The sequence below is a fragment of the Salmo trutta genome, chromosome 2, assembly GCF_901001165.1.
Source record: "Salmo trutta chromosome 2, fSalTru1.1, whole genome shotgun sequence".
Classification (NCBI taxonomy): Eukaryota; Metazoa; Chordata; class Actinopteri; order Salmoniformes; family Salmonidae; genus Salmo; species Salmo trutta.
The window spans coordinates 15,910,930-15,937,284 of NC_042958.1; the positions used below are offsets into that span (position 1 = coordinate 15,910,930).

At 44.1% G+C, this 26,355-nt stretch overlaps 1 protein-coding gene, 1 long non-coding RNA gene and 1 pseudogene across 2 annotated transcripts in view; 2 read left to right on the forward strand and 1 right to left on the reverse strand.

The window, feature by feature from the left end:
- cntnap2a (contactin associated protein 2a) overlaps window positions 1-26,355 on the reverse strand; it is a 109,447-nt gene that overhangs the window by 7,566 nt on the left and 75,526 nt on the right. The window contains exons 15-20 of the mRNA XM_029696647.1: window positions 22,658-22,876; window positions 18,501-18,589; window positions 18,076-18,223; window positions 16,289-16,519; window positions 16,033-16,166; window positions 15,671-15,764 (exon numbers count right to left, since the gene is read on the reverse strand). Of these exons, the coding sequence (XP_029552507.1) occupies window positions 15,671-15,764; window positions 16,033-16,166; window positions 16,289-16,519; window positions 18,076-18,223; window positions 18,501-18,589; window positions 22,658-22,876 (915 nt within the window). The remainder of the gene's footprint in view (window positions 1-15,670; window positions 15,765-16,032; window positions 16,167-16,288; window positions 16,520-18,075; window positions 18,224-18,500; window positions 18,590-22,657; window positions 22,877-26,355) is intronic.
- Window positions 10,006-12,525, forward strand: LOC115152121 (E3 ubiquitin-protein ligase TRIM21-like; annotated as a pseudogene).
- LOC115152128 (uncharacterized) lies at window positions 16,560-19,411 on the forward strand. The gene is made up of 2 exons (XR_003867425.1): window positions 16,560-16,870; window positions 18,519-19,411. It is a non-coding gene; the product is annotated as an uncharacterized LOC115152128 (long non-coding RNA).

Sequence of the window (26,355 nt, forward strand, 5' to 3'; positions counted from 1 at the left end):
ATTCAACGGGTGTTGAGCGCTCGTAAATTAATTATTCTGCGCTCTGGTACACAGACCAGAGTGCTGTGAAATCGGAGTAGATAGCCAGAGCGAATTTATGAAAGCACCCGAATGTCCATTGAGAACGCACAACGACTATACCATTAGCTAAGCTAAGAATGACGGGCATAATCAAGTCAATAAATGCTGGGTAGTTACTGTAGTTAGATATCATATAGTTAATATACTGGCAAGTTTGATTTATTAGTAGCCAACTAACGTTAGGTAGCTAGCTAACAACATACTGCTGTAATGATATGCTATGTGCTTGGTAAGGAAAGCGTAGCTAACAAATTGTCAGCCAATATAACGTGTAAGGTAACATATTTGAAAAGTCATTACTTTATTACATTGCTCAACATTTTCTTAACATTCGTCATAATTAGTTAAAGCAATGAATTTGTATCCTCTCTCGTTGTACTTTGACTGCATATTTTCCGCCATTTTCTTCAAATCTCGAAACCATGTGAAGCCACGCCCATTTCCTGAAGAATTGCATTGTGGGCCCTAAAGTACGAAAATACTTCATATTTTGGTGAATTTAGTATGACATCCGGGAACTTTTGACTAACTATATCCATACTATGACCAATAAGCATACTATATACTCAATTCACCTGACAAATGATATGGTTAGTGCAGTTAGTATGAGTATTCCAACACAGCTCCTTTCTATACTGACCCTTGATGAGTAACACACACACGCACACAGCCAGTCACGCTCTCACACAATAGAGTGTAACAGACACAACACAGTCACAAAGAGAACAGAGAGATGCTACTAAAGCACACTGATCAGGGAGAGAGAGAGAGAAACAGAGAGAAAGGGGAAAAGAGAGAAGGCTAAAGAGAGGAGAGAGATGGATGAATGTACTGTCTAGGAGGTGGTAACTGCACCTGTCCTTGTAATGCCCTCCTACTGCAGTCTACCTGCCTACACACACACACACACACACAACTTACACACCCCTGGGAACATGCAAGGACACGCATGCATGCACGCAGGCACGCAAACACACGGACACACACACACACACACACACACACACACACACACACACACACACACACACACACACACACAACGTCTTCAGCAATGTAGAAAGCCTACATGCTAGTCTCACACAACTTCCTTATAAATACACACATGGTCACACACTGCCAGTATAAGACATACAAAACTCCCACCACAGAAGATCCTAACCCAGTCATACACTATACTGTACCATGACGAAAATGATTTGCAAACAATACCAACGAGGGAATTACAAGACTAATAAAATAAGATTCAAAAACACATTTCAATCAAACCCAATTGAAATTAAATTAATTCAATCAAACCCAATTGAAATTAAATTAATTCAATCAAATTAGAAAATGTCTCTCTCTCTCAAGCACGTATGTTCACACGTATGCATGTACACACACACACTTCTATTTTTCTTGTAGATGAAGGTAACATTACCTGTCAGACTTTTAGTCAGTGTATCTTTGTAGACCCGGTTTCTTTTGTTTAGTTTTTTCTCTCTGACCGAGATCACTGCTGCAGTCGAGTGGTTCTCCTAGCCTTGTTCCTCAGATGGACTTGTTTTCTCTCTCTGCAGTGTCTGTCGTGCTCTCACTGTGCAGTACAGTCCCACCCCCATTCACACACAGAGCCAAGGGAAAGCCTGGTGTCTGGATTATTGTAGATATGGATCAGGAATCCATAGTGTACTAGCCATAGACAGATCCACAGGAGGATATGAGAAAAAAGGCAAAAAAACGGATTGTGACCTCATCCACACACACACACACACACACACACACACACACACACACACGCTGAGAGAGACCAGAGTGATATATAAAACAGATATATCAGTATTAGCAGACACAGAGATGATATAGACTACAGAACACACTGCATCAGCAGACACACAGAGATGATATAGACTACAGAACACACTGCATCAGCAGACACACAGAGATGATATAGACTACAGAACACACTGCATCAGCAGACACACAGAGATGATATAGACTACAGAACACACTGCATCAGCAGACACACAGAGATGATATAGACTACAGAACACACTGCATCAGCAGACACAGAGATGATATAGACTACAGAACACACTGCATCAGCAGACACACAGAGATGATATAGACTACAGAACACACTGCATCAGCAGACACACAGAGATGATATAGACTACAGAACACACTGCATCAGCAGACACACAGAGATGATATAGACTACAGAACACACTGCATCAGCAGACACACAGAGATGATATAGACTACAGAACACACTGCATCAGCAGACACACAGAGATGATATAGACTACAGAACACACTGCATCAGCAGACACACAGAGATGATATAGACTACAGAACACACTGCATCAGCAGACACACAGAGATGATATAGACTACAGAACACACTGCATCAGCAGACACACAGAGATGATATAGACTACAGAACACACTGCATCAGCAGACACACAGAGATGATATAGACTACAGAACACACTGCATCAGCAGACACACAGAGATAAACATCACCATCCATTATCAAAATAATTAGCTTTAAGGAAATGTCTATTTCAAGCACAGTCTATACAGTACCAGTCAAAAGCTTGGACACACTCATTCAAGGGTTTTTCTTTATTTTTACTATTTTCTACATTGTAGAATAATAGCGAAGACATCAAAACTATGAAATAACACATATGGAATCATGTAGTAACCAAAAAAGTTTTAAATAAATCAAAATATATTTTAGATTTTAGATTCTTCAAAGAAGCCAACCTTTGCCTTGATGACAGCTTTGAACACTCTTGGCATTCTCTCAACCAGCTTCACCTGGAATGCTTTTCCAACAGTCTTGAAGGAGTTCCCACATATGCTGGGGACTTGTTTGCTGCTTTTCCTTCAATCTGCGGTCCAACCAAGCCCCATATACTACCCACCACTGCGACCTGTACGCTCTCGTTGGCTGGCCCTCGCTTCATACTCGTCGCCAAACCCACTGGCTCCAGGTCATCTACAAGACCCTGCTAGGTAAAGTCCCCCCTTATCTCAGCTCACTGGTCACCATAGCAGCACCCACCTGTAGCACGCGCTCCTGCAGATATATCTCTCTGGTCACCCCCAAAGCCAATTCCTCCTTTGGCCGTCTCTCCTACCAGTTCTCCGCTGCCAATGACTAGAACGAACTACAAAAATCTCTGAAACTGGAAACACTTATCTCCCTCACTAGCTTTAAGCACCAGCTGTCAGAGCAGCTCACAGATTACTGCACCTGTACATAGCCCATCTATAATTTAGCCCAAACAACTACCTCTTCCCCTACTGTATTTATTTATTTATTCATTTAGCTCCTTTGCACCCAATTATTTCTATTTCTACTTTGCACTTTCTTCCACTACAAATCTACCATTCCAGTGTTTTACTTGCTATATTGTATTTACTTTGCCACCATTGCCTTTTTTGCCTTTACCTCCCTTATCTCACCTCATTTGCTCACATTGTATATAGACTTATTTTTCTACTGTATTATTGACTGTATGTTTGTTTTACTCCATGTGTAACTCTGTGTTGTTGTATGTGTCAAACTGCTTTGCTTTATCTTGGCCAGGTCGCAATTGTAAATAAGAACTTGTTCTCAACTTGCCTACCTGGTTAAATAAAGGTGAAATAAAAAATAAAAAACTAATCCCAAACCATCTCAATTAGATTGAGGTTGGGTGATTGTGGACGCCAGGTCATTTGATGCAGCACTCAATCACTCTCCTTCTTGGTCAAATAGCCCTTACACAGCCTGGAGGTGTGTTGGGTCATTGTCCTGTTGAAAAACAAATGATTGTCCCACTAAGCGCAAACCAGATGGGATGGCGTATTGCTGCAGAATGCTGTGGTAGCCATGCTGGTTAAGTGTGCCTTGAATTCTAAATAAATCACTGACAATGTCACCAGCAAAGCACCCCCACACCAGCACACCTTCTCCATGCTTCACGGTGGGAACCACACATGCGGAGAACATCCGTTCACCTACTCTGCGTCTTACAAAGACACGGCTGTTGGAACCAAAAATCGCAAATTTTGACTCCTCAGACCAAAGAACAGATTTCCACCGGTCTAATGCCCATGCCTCATGTTTCTTGGCCCAAGCAAGTCTCTTATTCTTATTGGTCTCCTTTAGTAGTGGTTTCTTTGCAGCAATTCGACCATGACAACTTGATTCACGCAGTCTCCTCTGAACAGTTGATGTTGAGATATGTCGGTACTTGAACTCTGTGAAGCATTTATTTGGGCTGAAATTTCTGACGTGCCGTTAACTCTAACTAGATCTTCCTTTCCTGTGGCTCCTCAACGAAATCCAGTTTCATCATCATGCTCAATGGTTTTTGCGACTACACTTGAAGAAACTTTCAAAGTCCTTGAAATGTTCTGTATTGACTGACCTTCATGTCTAAAAGTAATGATGGACTGTGGTTTCTTTATGCTTATTTGAGCTGTTCTTGGCATAATATGGACTTGTTCTTTTACCAAATATGGCTATCTTCTGTATACCACCCCTACCTTATCACAACACAACTGATTGGCTCAAACACATTATGGAAAGAAATTCCACAAATTAACAAGGCACACCTATTAATTGAAATGCATTCCAGGTGACTACCCCATGAAGCTGGTTGAGAGAATGCCAAGAGTGTGCAAAGCTGTCAAGGCAAAGGGTGGCTACTTTGAAGAATCTCAAATATATTTTGATTTGTTGAACACTTTTTTTGGTTACTACATGATTCCATATGTGCTATTTCATAGTTTTGATGTTTAACATTATTGTACAATGTAGAAAATAGTAAAATAAAGAAAAACCCTGGAATGAGGAGGTGTCCAAACTTTTGACTGGTACTGTATATCAGAAGATAACCAGTCATCTGTTTTAAGTAGAGTCAGACAGTGTGCCAGTGGTCTACCAAAAATAACCAGCCAGAAATAGACAAATAAAAATCACCTGTGGGAGGAGCAAAACAGTGAGCAGACACTTCAGTCGATTCAACTGTTGTCCTTTACAAGCTGCTTTATTCTAAATTAACTGACGGTTGATACATACAGGAATCAAACCCACAGCCCTGATGAAGTTAAACACACCAACGTCCATCCTAGCCATTACAATAGTCATTAGACAGTCATCCAATACAGACCTGTTTCAGACAACAAGCCAAGCTTGCTCTGAATAATCTCATAAATACCTGGATTAGGAAACTCAGAGAGAGAAACTGGTTTCTGTCTGTGTGGCCTGACGAGACTGAACATGAAGACTTGGGTTCTGTCATCTGCAGTTGTTTCTAAATATGGATAGTCTTTCTATATCTTGTGTGGTGTGCTAGCCTAATTCAGATTCAGTGTAGGTCAATAGAGCGTCAGCCTGTCTCCACACAACAGATATTCTCAAGAGCAATCAGTCCTAATGACCTGCATGGGTGAATGAGTGAGTGGATGGGCAGGTTGGAGTGTATATAAATGTCACGGGCGTCGTAAGGATTGGACCAAAATGCAGCGGGAATGTGTATACTCATCTTTTTTATTGGCAGAAAGAAGGAAAACCAAAACAACGACGACAAACAGTCCTGTAAGGCATACAGCTATACACGAAACAACTACCCACAAATCCCATAGAAAAAACACCCCTACTAAATAGGACCTTCAATTAGAGGCAACGAGGAACAGCTGCCTCCAATTGAAGGTCAAAACAATAAACTAGACATAGAAAATAGAACATAGAAATACAAAACATAGAACACAACCCAAAAAAACCCGACAACACAAAACAAACACACCCCTGCCACGTCCTGACCAAACTACAATAACAAATAACCTCTTTTACTGGTCAGGACGTGACAGTACACACCCCCCCCCCCCCCAAAGGTGCAGACCCCGGAAGCACCTCACACAAAAATAAACACCAAAAAAAATAAACCCCAAAACCAAAAAATAAACCTAACTAAAGGGAGGGAAGGGAGGGTGGCCACCGTCACCGACGGTTCTTGTGCTACACCCCCCCTCCCCAACCTCCTACTACGGAGGTGGCTCAGGCTCCGGCCTTACTCCCCAACCTAACCTGTCCAACCCCGCTAACTGGTTATTATACACTGCTCAAAAAAATAAAGGGAACACTTAAACAACACAATGTAACTCCAAGTCAATCACACTTCTGTGAAATCAAACTGTCCACTTAGGAAGCAACACTGATTGACAATAAATTTCACATGCTGTTGTGCAAATGGAATAGACAACAGGTGGAAATTATAGGCAATTAGCAAGACACCCCCAATAAAGGAGTGGTTCTGCAGGTGGTGACCACAGACCACTTCTCAGTTCCTATGCTTCCTGGCTGATGTTTTGGTCACTTTTGAATACTGGCGGTGCTTTCACTCTAGTGGTAGCATGAGACGGAGTCTACAACCCACACAAGTGGCTTAGGGAGTCAGGCCAGTACATCAGGAGACGTGGAGGAGGCCGTAGGAGGGCAACAACCCAGCAGCAGGACCGCTACCTCCGCCTTTGTGCAAGGAGGAGCAGGAGGAGCACTGCCAGAGCCCTGCAAAATGACCTCCAGCAGGCCACAAATGTGCATGTGTCTGCTCAAACGGTCAGAAACAGACTCCATGAGGGTGGTATGAGGGCCCGACGTCCACAGGTGGGGGTTGTGCTTACAGCCCAACACCGTGCAGGACGTTTGGCATTTGCCAGAGAACACCAAGATTGGCAAATTCGCCACTGGCGCCCTGTGCTCTTCACAGATGAAAGCAGGTTCACACTGAGCACATGTGACAGACGTGACAGAGTCTGGAGACGCCGTGGAGAACATTCTGCTGCCTGCAACATCCTCCAGCATGACCGGTTTGGCGGTGGGTCAGTCATGGTGTGGGGTGGCATTTCTTTGGGGGGATGCACAGCCCTCCATGTGCTCGCCAGAGGTAGCCTGACTGCCATTAGGTACCGAGATGAGATCCTCAGACCCCTTGCGAGACCATATGCTGGTGCGGTTGGCCCTGGGTTCCTCCTAATGCAAGACAATGCTAGACCTCATGTGGCTGGAGTGTGTCAGCAGTTCCTGCAAGAGGAAGGCATTGATGCTATGGACTGGCCCGCCCGTTCCCCAGACCTGAATCCAATTGAGCACATCTGGGACATCATGTCTCGCTCCATCCACCAACGCCACGTTGCACCACAGACTGTCCAGGAGTTGGCGGATGCTTTAGTCCAGGTCTAGGAGGAGATCCCTCAGGAGACCATCCGCCACCTCATCAGGAGCATGCCCAGGCGTTGTATGGAGGCCATACAGGCACGTGGAGGCCACACACACTACTGAGCCTCATTTTGACTTGTTTTAAGGACATTACATCAAAGTTGGATCAGCCTGTAGTGTGGTTTTCCACTTTAATTTTGAGTGTGACTCCAAATCCAGACCTCCATGGGTTGATAAATTGGATTTCCATTGATTATTTTTGTGTGATTTTGTTGTCAGCACATTCAACTATGTAAAGAAAAAAGTATTTAATAAGATTATTTCATTCATTCAGATCTAGGATGTGTTATTTTAGTGTTCCCTTTATTTTTTTGAGCAGTATATATTACCCCTCCCGAAGTCTCTGGACTAAGGCGCATCGCTGAAGACCTCGGGCTGATGCGCGTCGCTGGAGACCTCGGGCTGATGCGCGTCGCTGGGAGCTCCGGTTCCGGACTGTAGGCCGTCTCTCTCGGTTCCAGACTGTAGGCCGCCTCTCTCGGTTCCAGACTGTAGGCCGCCTCTCTCGGTTCCAGACTGTAGGCCGCCTCTCTCGGTTCCAGACTGTAGGCCGCCTCTCTCGGTTCCAGACTGTAGGCCGCCTCTCTCGGTTCCAGACTGTAGGCCGCCTCTCTCGGTTCCAGACTGTAGGCCGCCTCTCTCGGTTCCAGACTGTAGGCCGCCTCTCTCGGTTCCAGACTGTAGGCCGCCTCTCTCGGTTCCAGACTGTAGGCCGCCTCTCTCGGTTCCAGACTGTAGGCCGTCTCTCTCGGTTCCAGACTGTAGGCCGTCTCTCTCGGTTCCAGACTTTTTTTGGGGGGGCTGCCTCTCGCACTTGCCTCTCGGTGCGTATAATGCCTCATAATAGCTCCGCTCCACCTTGGCTGCCTCCAGCTCCTCCTTAGGGCGCCGGTACTCCCCAGTCTGGTGCCAAGGTCCTGCCCCATCCAGAATCTCTTCCCATGTCCATGACTCCACAGAGCTCTTCTGCTGCTCCTTCCTCCGCTTCTTGGTCCGTTTGTGGTGGGTAGTTCTGGCACGGGCGTCGTAAGGATTGGACCAAAATGCAGCGGGAATGTGTATACTCATCTTCTTTTTTATTGGCAGAAACAAGGAAAACCAAAACAAAAGTATACAAAAACAACGATGACAAACAGTCCTGTAAGGCATACAGCTATACACGAAACAACTACCCACAAATCCCATAGAAAAAAACACCCCTACTAAATAGGACCTTCAATTAGAGGCAACGAGGAACAGCTGCCTCCAATTGAAGGTCAAAACAATAAACTAGACATAGAAATAGAAAAACTAGAAAATAGAACATAGAAATACAAAACATAGAACACAACCCAAAAAACCCCGACAACACAAAACAAACACACCCCTGCCACGTCCTGAACAAACTACAATAACAAATAACCTCTTTTACTGGTCAGGACGTGACAATAAAAGTAATTTGTCTGTTTTGTTCGAGAGAAGTAACATGCTACAGTTGCTGCTGCTTTGCTGGGGTTTCTTCTGCTTTACTGGGGTTTCTTCTGCTTTGCTGGGGTTTCTTCTGCTTTGCTGGGGTTGCTGCGGCTTTGCTGGGGTTGCTGCGGCTTTGCTGGGGTTGCTGCTGCTTTGCTGGGGTTTCTGCGGCTTTGCTGGGGTTTCTGTGGCTTTGCTGGGGTTTCTGTGGCTTTGCTGGGGTTTCTGTGGCTTTGCTGGGGTTTCTGTGGCTTTGCTGGGGTTGCTGCTGCTTTGCTGGGGTTGCTGCTGCTTTGCTGGGGTTGCTGCGGCTTTGCTGGGGTTGCTGCGGCTTTGCTGGGGTTGCTGCGGCTTTGCTGGGGTTGCTGCGGCTTTGCTGGGGTTGCTGCGGTTTTGCTGGGGTTGCTGCTGCTTTGCTGGGGTTGCTGCGGCTTTGCTGGGGTTGCTGCTGCTTTGCTGGGGTTGCTGCTGCTTTGCTGGGGTTGTGTGTGGGGTTCATGGTATTGATATACATTCCCCCTCTCAAAGGCTTTATGTTTGGAATAGTTCATTAATACAGCATTGTGTATAGGACATGCCAGGAAATGATCTGCTGCGGCTTTGCTGGGGTTTCTGTGGCTTTGCTGGGGTTTCTGTGGCTTTGCTGGGGTTTCTGTGGCTTTGCTGGGGTTGCTGCTGCTTTGCTGGGGTTGCTGCTGCTTTGCTGGGGTTGCTGCGGCTTTGCTGGGGTTGCTGCGGCTTTGCTGGGGTTGCTGCGGCTTTGCTGGGGTTGCTGCGGCTTTGCTGGGGTTGCTGCGGCTTTGCTGGGGTTGTGTGTGGGGTTCATGGTATTGATATACATTCCCCCTCTCAAAGGCTTTATGTTTGGAATAGTTCATTAATACAGCATTGTGTATAGGACATGCCAGGAAATGATCTGAAACAGATAGATTCTGCCTGGGCCTTTATAAATCTAGTGCCTGGTAATTGTTTTACCTTCTATATGATGACTAACATCCACATAATTTGCATCTCTATGGTCTAACTCTAACATTTGCAGTTTCTCTTTCTCTCTCTATTTTCACCCCCTGCATAATCATACATTTTTTTTTCTGCGTTTCTACCTGGACATTCTGTTATGTTAACTTTTAGATATGTTCCAGTTCTGAGCAGAGAGAGAGGAAAGAAGATAGTGAAGGAAAGAGGGAGTCAGTGAAGGGAGGGGCCTCGTGATGTCATTTTACTGAAGTGAAAGTAAACTAAAGCAGGGCATTGTACATGGAAACAAAGTCTGCTGCTCCTCACAAGGCTAACAACAACACAGCAGCACAGTGTCCAACATTCGACAAGAAAACAGGAAAACTCCCACACAGGTAAGAGAGGTGGACAGGTTGAAACTATTCTCTACCACAGTGGTTTAGTATCAGCTCATACAGTATGACCTAAATACATCTATGCAGCTCATATGAGAGTACTACTGTAGCTGGTTATGTATGTAGCTTGGCTGTCAATCAAAACACAGCTAGACTATCATCAGTCCCATTTTGAGTGTTTCATTAAAACTGTCAACACCCCCACTATTTAGTGGGTGCAAAAGGGATGTTTTCACATCTTTGATGCCAGCTTTGAAAACAGTATTTTTTTTTGCTGAGATGAACTCTGGACCTTTGTCTGTAGTGATGTTTCAGGAAAGCTACTGCTGAGTCCTTCCAGGAAGTCCATTTATGGCTTCTCTGTTATTGTGTTCCAGATATGGCGTCCCTTAGCAGTCTCTTGCCTGAAGAGCAGATACAGTGCTCTATCTGTCTGGATGTGTTCACTGAGCCAGTCACTACTCCTTGTGGTCACAACTTCTGCAAGGCCTGTATCAGTGGATACTGGAATATGACTGGCCTGTGCCAGTGTCCAATGTGTAAGGACATGTTTTACAGAAGACCTGAGCTCAAAATCAACACAACACTTAGAGATGTTGCAGATCATTTTAAGAGGATGAGAGACAGAGATGAGTCCCCTGCTGAGCCTGGAGAAGTGGCCTGTGATGTCTGCACTGGTAGAAAGTACAAGGCCCTGAAGTCCTGTCTGGAATGTCTGACCGCTTTCTGTGAAACTCACCTGCAGCCTCACAACAGAGTGGCAGGCCTGAAGAGACACAAGCTGATCAACCCTGTGGAGAACCTGCAAGACAGGATGTGTAAGAAGCACGACAGACTCCTGGAACTGTTCTGCAGGACTGACCAGACGTGTGTGTGTAAGTTCTGCACTGAGACAGACCACAAGACTCACCTCACCGTCCCTCTAGAGGAAGAGTGTGGACAGAGGAAGGCTAAACTGGGGAAGACTGAGGCAGAAGTTCAGCAGATGATCCAGGAACGACTGCAGAAGGTTCAGGACATCAAACACTCAGTAATATTCAGCAAAAGAGCGGCAGAGAGGGAGATAGCAGACAGCATGGAGGGTTTCACTGCTCTGGTGCGCTGCATTGAGAGAAGCCAGGCTGACTTCATTGAGGTGGTTGAGGAGAAGTTGAAAGCAGCAGAGTGGCAGGCTGAATTTCTCATTGAAGAGCTGGAGCAGGAAATCACTGAGCTACAGAGGAGATGCTCTGAGTTGGAGCAGCTCTCACACACCAAGGACCACCTCCACCTCCTCCAGAGCTCCCCACCCCTCTGTAAGCTTCCTCCCACCAGGAACTGGTCTCAGAAAAGTGTCCACAGTCAGCTGTGTCTGGGAAATGTAAGGAGAGTTGTGTATCAACTGGAAGATACTCTTCACAATGAGATGGAGAAGCTGCCTGACATCAAGCTGAAGAGGATGCAGCAGTATGCAGTGGATGTGACTCTGGACCCTGATACAGCATTTCCATTCCTCATCCTTGGTAAGAAAAAAGAAAACAAGTGAGATGTGAAGACAAGAAACAAGAGAATCTCACTAATGATCCAAAGAGATTTAAAAATAGTTTCTCTGTCCTGGGTAAGGAGGGTTTCTCCTCTGGGAGATTCTACTATGAGGTGCAGGTGATGGGGAAGACATGGTGGTGGCTAGGAATGGCCAGTGAATCCATAGACAGGAAGGAGAGTTTAAACCTGAGCTCTGATGGACTCTGGACTGTGTGGCTGAATGGCGAGAATGGGTATGGAGCCAACAATTACTACCCTGTCCGCCTCTCCCTGAGAGAGAAGCCCCAGAAGGTGGGGGTGTTTGTGGATTATGAGAAAGGTCAGGTCTCATTCTATGATGTGAAGGAAAAGTCTCATATCTACTCCTTCTATGGATGCAACTTCACTGAGAAACTCTATCCATACTTCAAACCATATCTTAGCTGTAGTGGTGAAAACTCAGCCCCACTGGTCATCTCCTCTGTCAATCACACTCAGTGAAACAAGTTGTCACTAAAATGTAAAATACTCAATTCAGCAGTTGATTAGTTTTGGATACTACAGATCAATATTGTATAAAGTATAATCCCTTACCTCCCATGGACAAAGGTTTTGAAAATGTTCCCTCTGCATTGCAAGTATTGAGAGCAAGACTGATGGTTCTAAGTGATGTCAGAATGATGGTCAGATCTAAATTGTAAAGAGAGATACAAGTCTACTTTGACACGCTCTTCTGTATATCAAATTACATTTCATTTGTCACATGCACCGAATACAGCAAGTGTAGACTTCACCATAAAATGCTTACCTACAAGCCCTTCCCTACGATGCAGAGTTAAAAAGTGAAAAATAATTAAAAAGAACATAACAAAAAAATTAACAAAATAATAACACAATACTAATAACAAGGCTATATACAAGGAGTACCGGCACCGATTCAATGGGGTATGAGGTAGTTCAGGTAATTGAGGTAATATGTACATGTAGGTAGGGGTAAAAGTGACTATACAATCATGATAGATAATAAACAGAGTAGCAGCAGCGTACAGTGCATTTGGAAAGTATTCAGACCCCTTCCACTTTTCCACATTTTGTTACGTTACAGCCTTATTCTAAAATTGAATAAATTCAATCTACACACAACACCCCATAATGACAAAGCGAAAACAGGTTTTATGAATTTTTGCAAATTTATAAAAAATGTAAAACAGAAATACTTTATTTACACAAGTATTCAGACCCTTTGCTACGAGACTCGAAATTGAGCTCAGGTACATCCTGTTTCCATTGATTATCCTTGAGATGTTTCTACAACCTGGTAAATTCAATTGATTGGACATGACTTGGAAAGGCACACACCTGTCTATATAAGATCCCACAGTTAACAGTGTATGTCAGAGCAAAAACTTGAACCTGATCAAACATCTCTGGAGAGACCTGAAAATAGCTGTGCAGAGACGCTCCCCATCCAACCTGACAGAGCTTGAGAGGATCTACAGAGAAGAATGGGAGAAATGCTTGTCGCATCATACCCAAGAAGACTCAAGGCTGTAATCGCTGCCAAAGGTGCTTCAACAAAGTACTGAGTAAAGGGTCTGAATGTAAATGTGATATTTCAGTAAAAATCTATAATAATAATACAAATTTTAAAAAACTACTGTTTTTGCTTTGTCATTATGTGTTATTGTGTGTACATTTACATTACATTACATTTTAGTCATTTAGCAGACACTCTTATCCAGAGCAACTTACAGTAGTGAATGCATACATTTCATACAGATCATACTTTTTTTTTTTCTGTGCTGGCCCCCCGTGGGAATCGAACCCATAACCCTGGTGTTGCAAACACCATGCTCTACCAACTGAGCTACAGGGAAGGCTGATGAGGGCAGAAAACTATTTAACCCATTTCAGAATAAGGCTGTAACATAACAAAATGTGGAGAAGGTCAAGGGTCTGAATACTTTCCAGATGCATTGTATGTGAAGAGTGTGACAGAGAGTGTGTGGGTAGATTCCAGTCAGTGTGCATAGAGCAAATGCAAGAACGTCAGTGCAAAAATAAAAAAGGAAGATCAATGCAAAAAGCCATTTGATTAACAGTCTTATGACTTGGGGGTAGAAGTTGTTCAGGGTCCTGTTAGTTCCAGACTTGGTCCATCGGTACCACTTGCCGTGCGGTAGCAGAGAGAACAGGGTATGACTTGGGTGGCTGGAGTCTGACAATTTTGAGGGTCTTCCTCTGACACCACCTGGTATATAACTCCTAGAAGGCAAGGAGCCCAATGATGTAGTGGTCTGTCCGCACTACCCTCTGTAGCGCCTTGCGGTTGGATGGGGCCTGTCATGCTAAATAGTGTCCCTGATTGTATCCTAGAACCAACAATAGATACATATATATTCAACCACAAGGGTGTACCAATGAGCTATGCGAGACAGGAAAAAAACGAGGACTACTGAAATGATATTACTACAGTGTAGACAAGGGACGGGCAGGTTAAAATAAAAACATGACAGCCAGATAATCTAGTGTATTATTCATACGGATTTGCTTATGAATGTAGTGGAAATTAGCGTACTTCGTGATCTGTAAGGTAAATAATTTTAATGTTCATTCCGAAACGTAGCAGCGTTTAAGACATGGATTTCATGTTGTAATGTTAACAAGGTACTAAAGTAGTTAGAATTCATGTTTTCATTTTATTAGCTAAACAAAACTTGTTTTAACAGCGAAACTGTCGTGGAAATCAGCCTTGTTTGCATAGCGATGATGAAAGAACGTAATTTAGGCTGTATAATGATATCCAAAATGATAATCATTAGGTCGTCAAACCGTTGATATAGCAACAGATGCTAATAGTTGATCGAATCCCATTGTGATTTAGAGGGGGACACTATTTGGCGTGACAGGCCCATAATGCATATGAGGTCTAAGTTTCGGTTCAACTTTTGTTGTTGTTGAAACCCGTTTGGAAATAAATCCATATTGTGAAATGCATAATTGTGCATGAATTATCTGTTGGAAAGGTGAACTGGCAGAGAAATGGTGACTTTGCCCTTTGTTGTGTCCTTCAGTCCTTGAACGGCAGCTTTGCATTGCCAGGTGGGGTTACTGTGGTGTGTGTGTGCGTGTGTGTGCCTACGTCGGTACATAAATGCTGTGAGAGCTTTGTGTGTATGAGTGTGTGTGACAGGGAAAGCGACATTATCCCCTGCGGTATTAGTTGGCTGTACATCGATCAATGGTTCTTGCTGGGAAGTGAACTCAGCTATTCTACCCCACTGATTCCCGCCAGGCCAGAACAGAGCGGGATAACCAGTGTCATGGTATACCAAACCAGTGATCGGGAACAAACAAGAAGTAAGGAATATAATACTACGCCCGGGTCGTGTTCAGGAGGGCACAACGTTCTGATTGTTGGAGCTAGAAATGTCTTGTATAGAGCTGACATGAATCCCTATAATTCTACAGAGAAGTGTCTGTTCTACATAATATTTCTATCTGAACGTTCTGTAAGGTTGCACCCCACTGAGCATGCTCAGGACTAACACACGACACCAGTAATGCCAGATAACAGATAATGTACCTAAAGCAAAATATATCTATTGAACATCATGTTACAGAAACCAAAGCAGACAATCATTTTAGAAATCTATAATATGTCTCGCAACATTAAGCTGCATCACATCCGGCCGTGATTGGGAGTCCCATAGGGCGGCGCACAATTGGCCCAGCGTTGTCCGGTTTGGCCGGGCTAGGCCATCATTGTAAATAAGAATATTTTCTTATCTAACTTGCCTAGTTAAAAAAAGGTACAAAATATATCTATATTTTTAAATTAGACCTCCTTCATGACTGTCCTGGTGAAATATGAAATACTGTTTTGTAGTTCCCTCTGGTGGGCACACAGCATAACTACAACAAGTCTGCACTCCTCTGCTGGTGCTCTCTGTATAGGCCTGTTGTCTCTACCAGGGCCAAGCAGACCTGTCAAACACACATTTGAGGTGCCTGTACTCACCAAATACTTTCCCCAAGAATAATGTCTTGACCAGGTTGAACTGTGTGTCTGATTCCTCTGGGAGAGAGTAACTGACAGGGGGGTAGTGGTCCAACTAGAGGGGGAGAGTGAGAGAAGGAGGGGAAGAGAGAGGAGATCATGATACTAACCATTGGAGGTTTTCTATAGGCAATCATCAGCATCAACTGTGTTCAAACGGGCCTACTCATATCCATGAAGCATCAAGCCATTGTCAATTATTCAAGTCCTGAGACTATTGAAGGCTTTTGTCTCCCTCTTGTGGTTCAAAATGGACATGTCTGAAATCGTCACAGACGATGCTTTGACGGCGGAGAGAAAGGTTGTTTTGTGTGTGTGTGTACCTGTATGGTGATAGTCCTGTTGCTTCTGGACATGTTGATGGTGTGTGGCTGTCCGTTGGCTAGGTTACGCTGGTCTACGTCTATGGTGAACGGCTCCTTGAGTCCGCCCAGGTTATACCGCACCTGGAGAGTTCCTACATGCGCGCGCACACACACACATGGAGAGACCTGCATTTGAAACATACCTGAGAAGAGAAGAGCAGCAGAGCCGATGTGTGTCTGTGAGTGTGTGTTATGCGTCGTGTTAGTGTCTCACCATTCTGCCGTAGCACCAGTGCCAGGTAGTCTTGTGTCTTGGAGCTGACGTACAGCAGTATAGCCGGTGTGTTGGACGTGCTGAAGCTAAACGCTACTTCTTCTCTTGTCAGATTCACTTCCTGTGGAGTCGAAGGTTGGGCCACAAACCTTGTGTCCTGATTGGCTGCCGCTGTCTCTGACAGGAAGTTGTATCGCACCAGTGTCCCCGCCTCAAAGAAGCCCCCCACATCTGAGAGAGAGGAAGAGACAACACACACACACACACACACACACACACACACACACACACACACACACACACACACACACACACACACACACACACACACACACACACACACCTTGTTTAGGAGAGATAACGTGCTGCTTGAGAGGAAGTTTATGGAGATACTGGCTGTCCAGAGTGTATGTATGTGTGTGTGTGTTTTCGCTTGTGCCTGTGTTGCTTCACTGCCTGGCTTCTGGTCCCCACAAGACTAGTTAAACACGTCCACACACACACACACACACACACACACACACACACACACACACACACACACACACACACACACACAGAGCTCTATCTGTAGAGATGCTGGTAAGAACCTCACTCTCTGGTGTAAGTGTGTGTGTGTGTTGTTCATTATGAAGTCAGAGTTGTCTGTCTGTGACCCCAGGGTATGGCAGCAGCAGCAGAATGAGACAGTCAGGATAATAATATTCTACCTCAGGAGTCGGGTGTAAATATGAATATAATGGAAATACGCATCACAATTATGACTGCTCTCATACATATGACAGTGGTAAGAGAACAGAGGGAGGACAAGGTCCTTTGGGGTATCTGAAGGGTATAACACACGTGTTAATAAACACACACACACACACACACACACACACACACACACACACACACACACACACACACACACAGGGGGTACACTGGGGAGATACTTTCATGTCAGCTTCTTTGCATATTCCCACACACTGTCGTCTCTTTCTACCTCTATCCCCCTCTTTCTACCTCTATCCCCCTCTCTTTCTACCTCTATCCCCCTCTTTCTACCTCTATCCCCCTCTCTTTCTACCTCTATCCCCCCTCTCTTTCTACCTCTATCCCCCCTCTCTTCCTCCCTCTATCCCCCCTCTCTTTCTACCTCTATCCCCCTCTCTTTCTACCTCTATCCCCCCTCTCTACCTCCCTCTATCCCCCTCTCTTTCTACCTCTATCCCCCTCTCTTTCTACCTCTATCCCCCCTCTCTTTCTACCTCTATACCCCCTCTCTTTCTACCTCTATCCCCCTCTCTTTCTACCTCTATCCCCCTCTCTTTCTACCTCTATCCCCACTCTCTTTCTACCTCTATCCCCCTCTTTCTACCTCTATCCCCCCTCTCTTCCTCCCTCTATCCCCCTCTCTTTCTACCTCTATCCCCCTCTCTTTCTACCTCTATCCCCCTCTCTTTCTACCTCTATCCCCCTCTCTTTCTACCTCTATCCCCCCTCTCTTTCTACCTCTATCCCCCTCTCTTTCTACCTCTATCCCCCTCTCTTTCTACCTCTATCCTCTAACACATATTTCCCTGTCTCGTCACCCCTGCCTTGTGTAGAACACGGGAAAACAAGCTTAAGTTTAGGAAACAAATTAATTCATATGTCACGAATCTGGCTATGATGTCTCACTGCGATGGACAGAAACGAATGCTTACTTCTGAGTAAATGTTGTAGTTCCTCTGCAAACAAGAGGCTGCTGGTTACACCGTCCAACAGCCTAGCAGTAATTTCAGGGTTCAGCGATTAGCTCTCACCTTTGGTGCAGAAGGGTCCGTCGTATGCCGTGGCAGTGCAGTCACAGGAGTAGCCATTATATTTCTCCACACACTTTCCTCCGTTCCTGCAGTACATCCCATAACTGGTACAATGACCCTGACAGCCTGGTTTTACACCTGGAGTTACCTAGAGAGAGAGGGAGGTAGAGGGAGAGAGGGAGGTAGATGGGGGAGAGAGAGAGAGCGAGAGAGGGAGGTAGATGGGAGAGAGAGAGAGAGGCAGATGGGGGGAGAGAGAGAGAGCGAGAGAGGGAGGTAGATGGGAGAGAGAGAGAGAGGTAGATGGAGAGAGAGCGGTAGATGGAGAGAGAGAAAGGGAGTTTGACTTTTGGATTCTCTTAATTTGCTTTAGTGAAGAGAACAACTTTTTTTTTTAAATATGATGAAATAAAAGATAATGTCACTTTTGCCCTCTCCTCAAGGTCAAGGGTCACGCCATTCATCCTGAGGGAGCGGATACATCCCAGAAACCCCCTCTGACCCCCTGCTGCACCTGAAGAGAGAGAGAGAGAGAAGAGAGAACAGAGAGAGATAGGATTATTTGGGGGAATAGGAATAGAGATCATTTCCCTTGAGGTTGAGTTATGGATATATGACTGTTGATGGTCACAGTGATTTAACAGACCAGAGGAGAGACGCTTCCAGCCCTATCTAACCTAACATTAGCACTTAATTGATCAATTAGTGTGGCTGATTGGCTGGAGATATCACACACCCAGGTCTACATCAGGCTTTGATTAAAAGGTAGAGATTACATCAGGCAGACACTGTGGCCCTCCAGGACGGGAGTTGCTCACACCAGTGCTGTGTGTGTGGTGCACTCCTCCTGGCCTCTCTCTGTCTCCATAGGGTAAATTACTCTGTAATGATGTGCTAATGAACTAGCATATTATATTCATTAGGACAGCAATGCCTAGAGGGACACACACACACACCATCCATTAGGCCAGTGTGGGCTGCTAGAATACCTTCCTTCTCTGAGCCAAACTAAGCAAACCAAGGCCAGGAGAGACATTAGCAGGCATGGACACAGTCCAAAATACCCACCAGTGGCACTGCATGAATGTCAATGGGAAACGACTACATGGATATGAACTGAAAATCATCATGCATATTTATGTATCTGTTTTTATTAAATGTTACCTACTGTCTTGGCAGGTCAACGAAGCTGGCTTCCCTGGGACAGTTGCATCACACACACACACACACACACACACATGCACATGCAGTGAACAAGCCCGTCACACACGGCGAGACGAGGAGGACACAGAATGAATAAAAAAGAGAAACAAAGAGAACAGGAAAGAAAAAACATGGAAAATGAAAGAGAAAGTGAGTGAAAACATGCAGAAAATATAGGAAATAATGCAATATCATATAACATTTTAAAATATAACATAATACCTCAAATAACAGAATATAAAGACATGAATAATGAAGGTAATGTAGGGACCACCTAAGTGAGTATTGGGGTGTGTTCTCCCCTGTACCTCTGTGTATAAACACCAGCTTTAGAATGCAAATCACACCCACTGCGGATCCCATCTGAGCCTGATTCAATTTCCCCCGACCAGGCAAATACCCTCGCTGCTCTGACACATGCAGATGAGCTACTAGAGAGACAGCAGCCTAGCCTAGCACAGTCAGATTTATACCGCTCTCTGATCCAGTACAAACCAATAGGTCCCATGGCTGTATGGAGGTGACGGAAGAACTTATTGTGTTAAGCTGATGGTCTGATGGCGATTAGATTGATCCCTGAGGGGTAATTCAACCAGTAGGTTTCCCTGAAACCTACTGTACATGCAGATCAGATAGTGGGGGACAAGTCTCCTGTGAGTTTTATCACTCTTTATAAGCCGGTATTAAAGTTTCGCATCACAAATCAGTATGTGCCTGTATGGCTGTATGGTTAACGGTGGCATATAAGGACCGATTTACTTTAATTCAATTCAATTCAATACAACTTGATTAATCCCAATGGCCATTCAGGAAGCTGCAATGTGATAATGTTCTTCCATCCAAACCGCCAAAAACTGATGAGACGATGGAATTTAAAATGTGTTATTGGTATTCAGAACTATCTGACTTTGGAATGTCTGATTGGAATTTCGAAGTGTTTCTCAGAGAAAAATAACTTTTCAGACTCAGAGAGAGAAAGAGTAGGAAGGAAAGAGAATTTAATTCAACCTCAGCAGTTTTTCCCTCCATCCTAAATCCAGTTTTATTCGCTGTCGTCAGTGTTAAAGTATTGGCAGGTCCACAGCCACATAAAGCAGGGTGAGATAGAGGAGTGAAAAGAAGAGGTAGAGATAAAGCCATCTTTAACTTCTGTCCGAATGACCTTCACAGTCATTGTGTAGAGAAGAGAGGGAGCGGAGGAACAACTCAAATATCACAATGAAAATGTAGAGCCATTCTGTGTGGCATAATGAGGACTTAATTAATTGTCTCTGTGTGGCATAATGAGAACTTAATTCATTGTCTCTGTGTGGCATAATGAGAACTTAATTCATTGTCTCTGTGTGGCATAATGAGAACTTAATTCATTGTCTCTGTGTGGCATAATGAGAACTTAATTCATTGTCTCCGTGTGGCATAATGAGAACTTAATTCATTGTCTCCGTGTGGCATAATGAGAACTTAATTCATTGTCTCTGTGTGGCATAATGAGAACTTAATTCATTGTCTCTGTGTGGCATAATGAGAACTTAATTCATTGTCTCTGTGTGGCATAATGAGAACTTAATTCATTGTCTCCGTGTGGCATAATGAGAACTTAATTCATTGTCTCTGTGTGGCATAATGAGAACTTAATTCATTGTCTCTGTGTGGCATAATGAGGACTTAATTCATTGTCTCTGTGTGGCATGATGAGGACTTAATTCATTGTCTCCGTGTGGCATAATGAGGACTTAATTAATTGTCTCTGTGTGGCATAATGAGAACTTAATTCATTGTCTCTGTGTGGCATAATGAGAACTTAATTCATTGTCTCCGTGTGGCATAATGAGGACTTAATTCATTGTCTCTGTGTGGCATAATGATAACTTAATTCATTGTCTCTGTGTGGCATAATGATAACTTAATTCATTGTCTCCGTGTGGCATAATGAGGACTTAATTAATTGTCTCTGTGTGGCATAATGAGGACTTAATTCATTGTCTCTGTGTGGCATAATGAGGACTTAATTCATTGTCTCTGTGTGGCATAATGAGGACTTAATTCATTGTCTCTGTGTGGCATGATGAGAACTTAATTCATTGTCTCTGTGTGGCATAATGAGGACTTAATTCATTGTCTCTGTGTGGCATAATGAGAACTTAATTCATTGTCTCTGTGTGGCATAATGAGAACTTAATTCATTGTCTCTGTGTGGCATAATGATAACTTAATTCATTGTCTCTGTGTGGCATAATGAGGACTTAATTCATTGTCTCTGTGTGGCATAATGAGAACTTAATTCATTGTCTCTGTGTGGCATAATGAGGACTTAATTAATTGTCTCTGTGTTGCATAATGAGAACTTAATTCATTGTCTCTGTGGGGCATAATGAGGACTTAATTCATTGTCTCCGTGTGGCATAATGAGGACTTAATTCATTGTCTCCGTGTGGCATAATGATAACTTAATTCATTGTCTCCGTGTGGCATAATGAGAACTTAATTCATTGTCTCCGTGTGGCATAATGAGGACTTAATTAATTGTCTCCGTGTGGCATAATGAGGACTTAATTCATTGTCTCCGTGTGGCATAATGAGGACTTAATTCATTGTCTCTGTGTGGCATAATGAGGACTTAATTCATTGTCTCTGTGTGGCATAATGAGGACTTAATTCATTGTCTCTGTGTGGCATGATGAGAACTTAATTCATTGTCTCTGTGTGGCATAATGAGGACTTAATTCATTGTCTCTGTGTGGCATAATGAGAACTTAATTCATTGTCTCTGTGTGGCATAATGAGAACTTAATTCATTGTCTCTGTGTGGCATAATGAGAACTTAATTCATTGTCTCTGTGTGGCATAATGAGAACTTAATTAATTGTCTCTGTGTGGCATAATGAGGACTTAATTAATTGTCTCTGTGTGGCATAATGAGAACTTAATTCATTGTCTCTGTGGGGCATAATGAGGACTTAATTCATTGTCTCTGTGTGGCATAATGAGAACTTAATTCATTGTCTCCGTGTGGCATAATGAGGACTTAATTCATTGTCTCTGTGTGTGGATAAAAAGTCTTAATCCTCTGCAACTGTTAATAATTTAACACTGTCATGAGGAGTTAGTTTTACATCATTCTTTAACGTTGTGCGAATGTGTGTGTGATGTCTTATCTTCATTATAATCAGTTGTATCTAAGCTTCGGAGAACCTATTTAGGAGAATATAAAGACACTTTATAATGTTATACTGGCACAAACTATATAGCCAACTTATTGAACTTTGCAAAGTTAAAATATAATGACTCATGAATTAAATAGAAATGCAGTAGTACAGTACTGTACTATTTTTATGTTGGTGTGTGTGTGTGTGTGTGTGTGTGTATCTCTTTCTCTTACCCACATAAAGCTGACTGAACAGCTCTAGCCGTGTGTGTCCCTGTGGAGGGGCGGGACGAGCTTCCCTATAGTTCAGATCCAGCTGTAGCACCGCCTCCTTCACGGTCCGCTCTGCCATGACGCGATGCCATTGGTCATCATTGAGGGGCGTGGCTGAATGGACAGCCAATTCCACGGGGCCATTCCCCACATCAAAGGAGAACGAGATGACAGTAGGAGCTTGAGGAAGAAGAGGCAGAATAATAATAATTTAAACAAGAAGTATTGAATCAATGCCATGTCCACAAACTACTAACCAAATTTGAATCTATTTATTTGAATGCATAAAGTACCTTTGGTTTAATAATCAAACATTTTCAGTCTTCATCTCATAAATCATTGTTTTCCACCCTGGAGTTCTACAGTTCAATAACTAATCTAATGCCTCATTGGTTATGGAGACTCATTTAGTTATTATAGATTTCAGCTTTACTGTGATAATGACTGCACTCAGTGTTTGATGGAGCTAATTCACAAAAATATTGATACACACACACACAAAAGAAAGAATGTGTGTGCGACTGTGTCTGTAGAGATGTGTGTGTGTATAGGTGTCTGTAGAGAGGTGTGTGTGTGTGTGTGTATGTATAGGTGTCTGTAGAGATGTGTGTGTGTATAGGTGTCTGTAGAGAGGTGTGTGTGTGTGTATGTATAGGTGTCTGTAGAGATGTGTGTGTGCGTGTGTATAGGTGTCTGTAGAGGTGTGTGTGTGTGTGTGACTGTGTCTGTAGCGGTGTGTGTGTGTGTATAGGTGTCTGTAGAGGTGTGTGTATGTATAGGTGTCTGTAGAGATGTGTGTGTATAGGTGTCTGTGTGTATGTATGTATAGGTGTCTGTAGAGGTGTGTGTGTGTGTGTATGTATAGGTGTCTGTAGAGATGTGTGTGTATAGGTGTCTGTGTGTGTATATGTAGAGGTGTGTGTATGTATAGGTGTCTGTAGAGGTGTGTGTGTGTGTGTATGTATAGGTGTCTGCAGAGATGTGTGTGTGTGTGACTGTATCTGTAGAGGTGTGTGTGTGTGACTGTGTCTGTAGAGGTGTGTGTGTGTGTGTATAGGTGTCTGTAGAGGTGTTTGTGTGTGTGTATGTATAGGCGTCTGTAGAGGTGTGTGTGTGACTGTGTCTGTAGAGGTGTGTGTGTGTGTGTGTGTGTGTGTGTATGTATAGGTGTCTGTAGAGATATGTGTGTGTGTGTGTGTATAGGTGTCTGTAGAGGTGTGTGTGTATGTATGTATAGGTGTCTATAGAGGTGTGTGTTTGTAGAGGTGTGTGTGTGTATGTATAGGTGTCTGTAGAGATGTGTGTGTGTGTGTGTGTATAGGTGTGTGTGTGTGTGTGTGTGTATAGGTGTCTGTAGAGGTGTGTGTATGTATGTATAGGTGTCTGTAGAGGTGTGTGTGTATGTATAGGTGTCTGCAGAGATGTGTGTGTGTGTGTGACTGTATCTGTAGAGGTGTGTGTGTGTGACTGTGTCTGTAGAGGTGTGTGTGTGTGTGTGACTGTGTCTGTAGAGGTGTGTGTGTGTGTATGTATAGGTGTCTGTAGAGGTGTGTGTGTGTGTGTGACTGTGTCTGTAGAGGTGTGTGTGTGTGTATGTATAGGTGTCTGTAGAGATGTGTGTGTATAAGTCTGCCACTAGCCACCTGTTCAGTCCAGATGTTACTGGCTAAAGGCTATGTGTGAGTCACTCTCCCTTCTGCCCTCTCACCTGGCCACCCTATCAATCACACACTGATCATCATCCCTTTTATTGCTCTCCTTTATTTCCACTCTTTCCTACTCCATCCTCCCTTTTCTCTCCCTCCAGAAACAACAGAGGGACAGTTTAGCCTCTGTTAGCTGAGTAAAACAGCCAAACACAGAGCCTAAAGCCCCAGTGTGAAAACAGACTAACTAATCTATTGTAATGAAGGCCTGAGCACGACTTGGTGAAACTCCAACTAATCTCCCTCTTCTTTCTCTCCATCACTCCCTCCATCCCATCCTCCACCTCATCTCTACTTCTGTTAACAAAAGAAAAAAGGACACAGACACACACCACCTCACCCTTGAGAGAGTGTTTTGAAAGATGAGAGCGGGAGAACGACGAGAGAAATAAATTATTTCTCCTCCAACAAAATTAAAGCTCATTCACGACTCAGACATGAATATTCAACAACCTCTTCTCAAAGAGAAAGATGGTGAGAGAGAGAGAGGGAGAGAGATGCAGAGAAAGAGTGGGAATGAATGACAAAGGGAGAGAGAGATGGCAGCTGGAGGAGGTGTGAGTGTGTCCTAAGTAGGTGTTATATATTAGTAGTAAGCCAAGATGTCTGACATTTCCCCCAAGGTGGCTGTTATACATCACTACTAAACACTCTGCCACAAACTTGTGAGTGGATGAGGTGAATTACCCCCATCAAACCTAAAGCTCTTTGAAATCTGAGGAAATGTAATTTGTCATCCATCATCAAATTGACAGCCACTATGCTGCCCTAAAATGACAGCCACTATGCTGCCCTAAAATGGCAGCCACTATGCTGCCCTAAAATGGCAGCCACTATGCTGCCCTAAAATGACAGCCACTATGCTGCCCTAAAATGACAGCCACTATGCTGCCCTAAAATGACAGCCACTATGCTGCCCTAAAATGGCAGCCACTATGCTGCCCTAAAATGGCAGCCACTATGCTGCCCTAAAATGGCAGCCACTATGCTGCCCTAAAATGACAGCCACTATGCTGCCCTAAAATGACAGCCACTATGCTGCCCTAAAATGGCAGCCACTATGCTGCCCTAAATTGACAGCCACTATGCTGCCCTAAAATGGCAGCCACTATGCTGCCCTAAATTGACAGCCACTATGCTGCCCTAAAATGGCAGCCACTATGCTGCCCTAAATTGGCAGCCACTATGCTGCCCTAAAATGGCAGCCACTATGCTGCCCTAAAATGACAGCCACCATGCTGCCCTAAAATGGCAGCCACTATGCTGCCCTAAAATGGCAGCCACTATGCTGCCCTAAATTGACAGCCACTATGCTGCCCTAAAATGACAGCCACTATGCTGCCCTAAAATGGCAGCCACTATGCTGCCCTAAAATGGCAGCCACTATGCTGCCCTAAAATGGCAGCCACTATGCTGCCCTAAAATGACAGCCACTATGCTGCCCTAAAATGGCAGCCACTATGCTGCCCTAAAATGGCAGCCACTATGCTGCCCTAAAATGACAGCCACTAGGCTGCCCTAAAATGACAGCCACTATGCTGCCCTAAAATGACAGCCACTATGCTGCCCTAAAATGGCAGCCACTATGCTGCCCTAAATTGACAGCCACTATGCTGCCCTAAAATGACAGCCACTATGCTGCCCTAAAATGGCAGCCACTATGCTGCCCTAAAATGGCAGCCACTATGCTGCCCTAAATTGACAGCCACTATGCTGCCCTAAAATGACAGCCACTATGCTGCCCTAAAATGGCAGCCACTATGCTGCCCTAAAATGGCAGCCACTATGCTGCCCTAAAATGACAGCCACTATGCTGCCCTAAAATGACAGCCACTATGCTGCCCTAAAATGGCAGCCACTATGCTGCCCTAAAATGACAGCCACTATGCTGCCCTAAAATGACAGCCACTATGCTGCCCTAAAATGACAGCCACTATGCTGCCCTAAAATGAC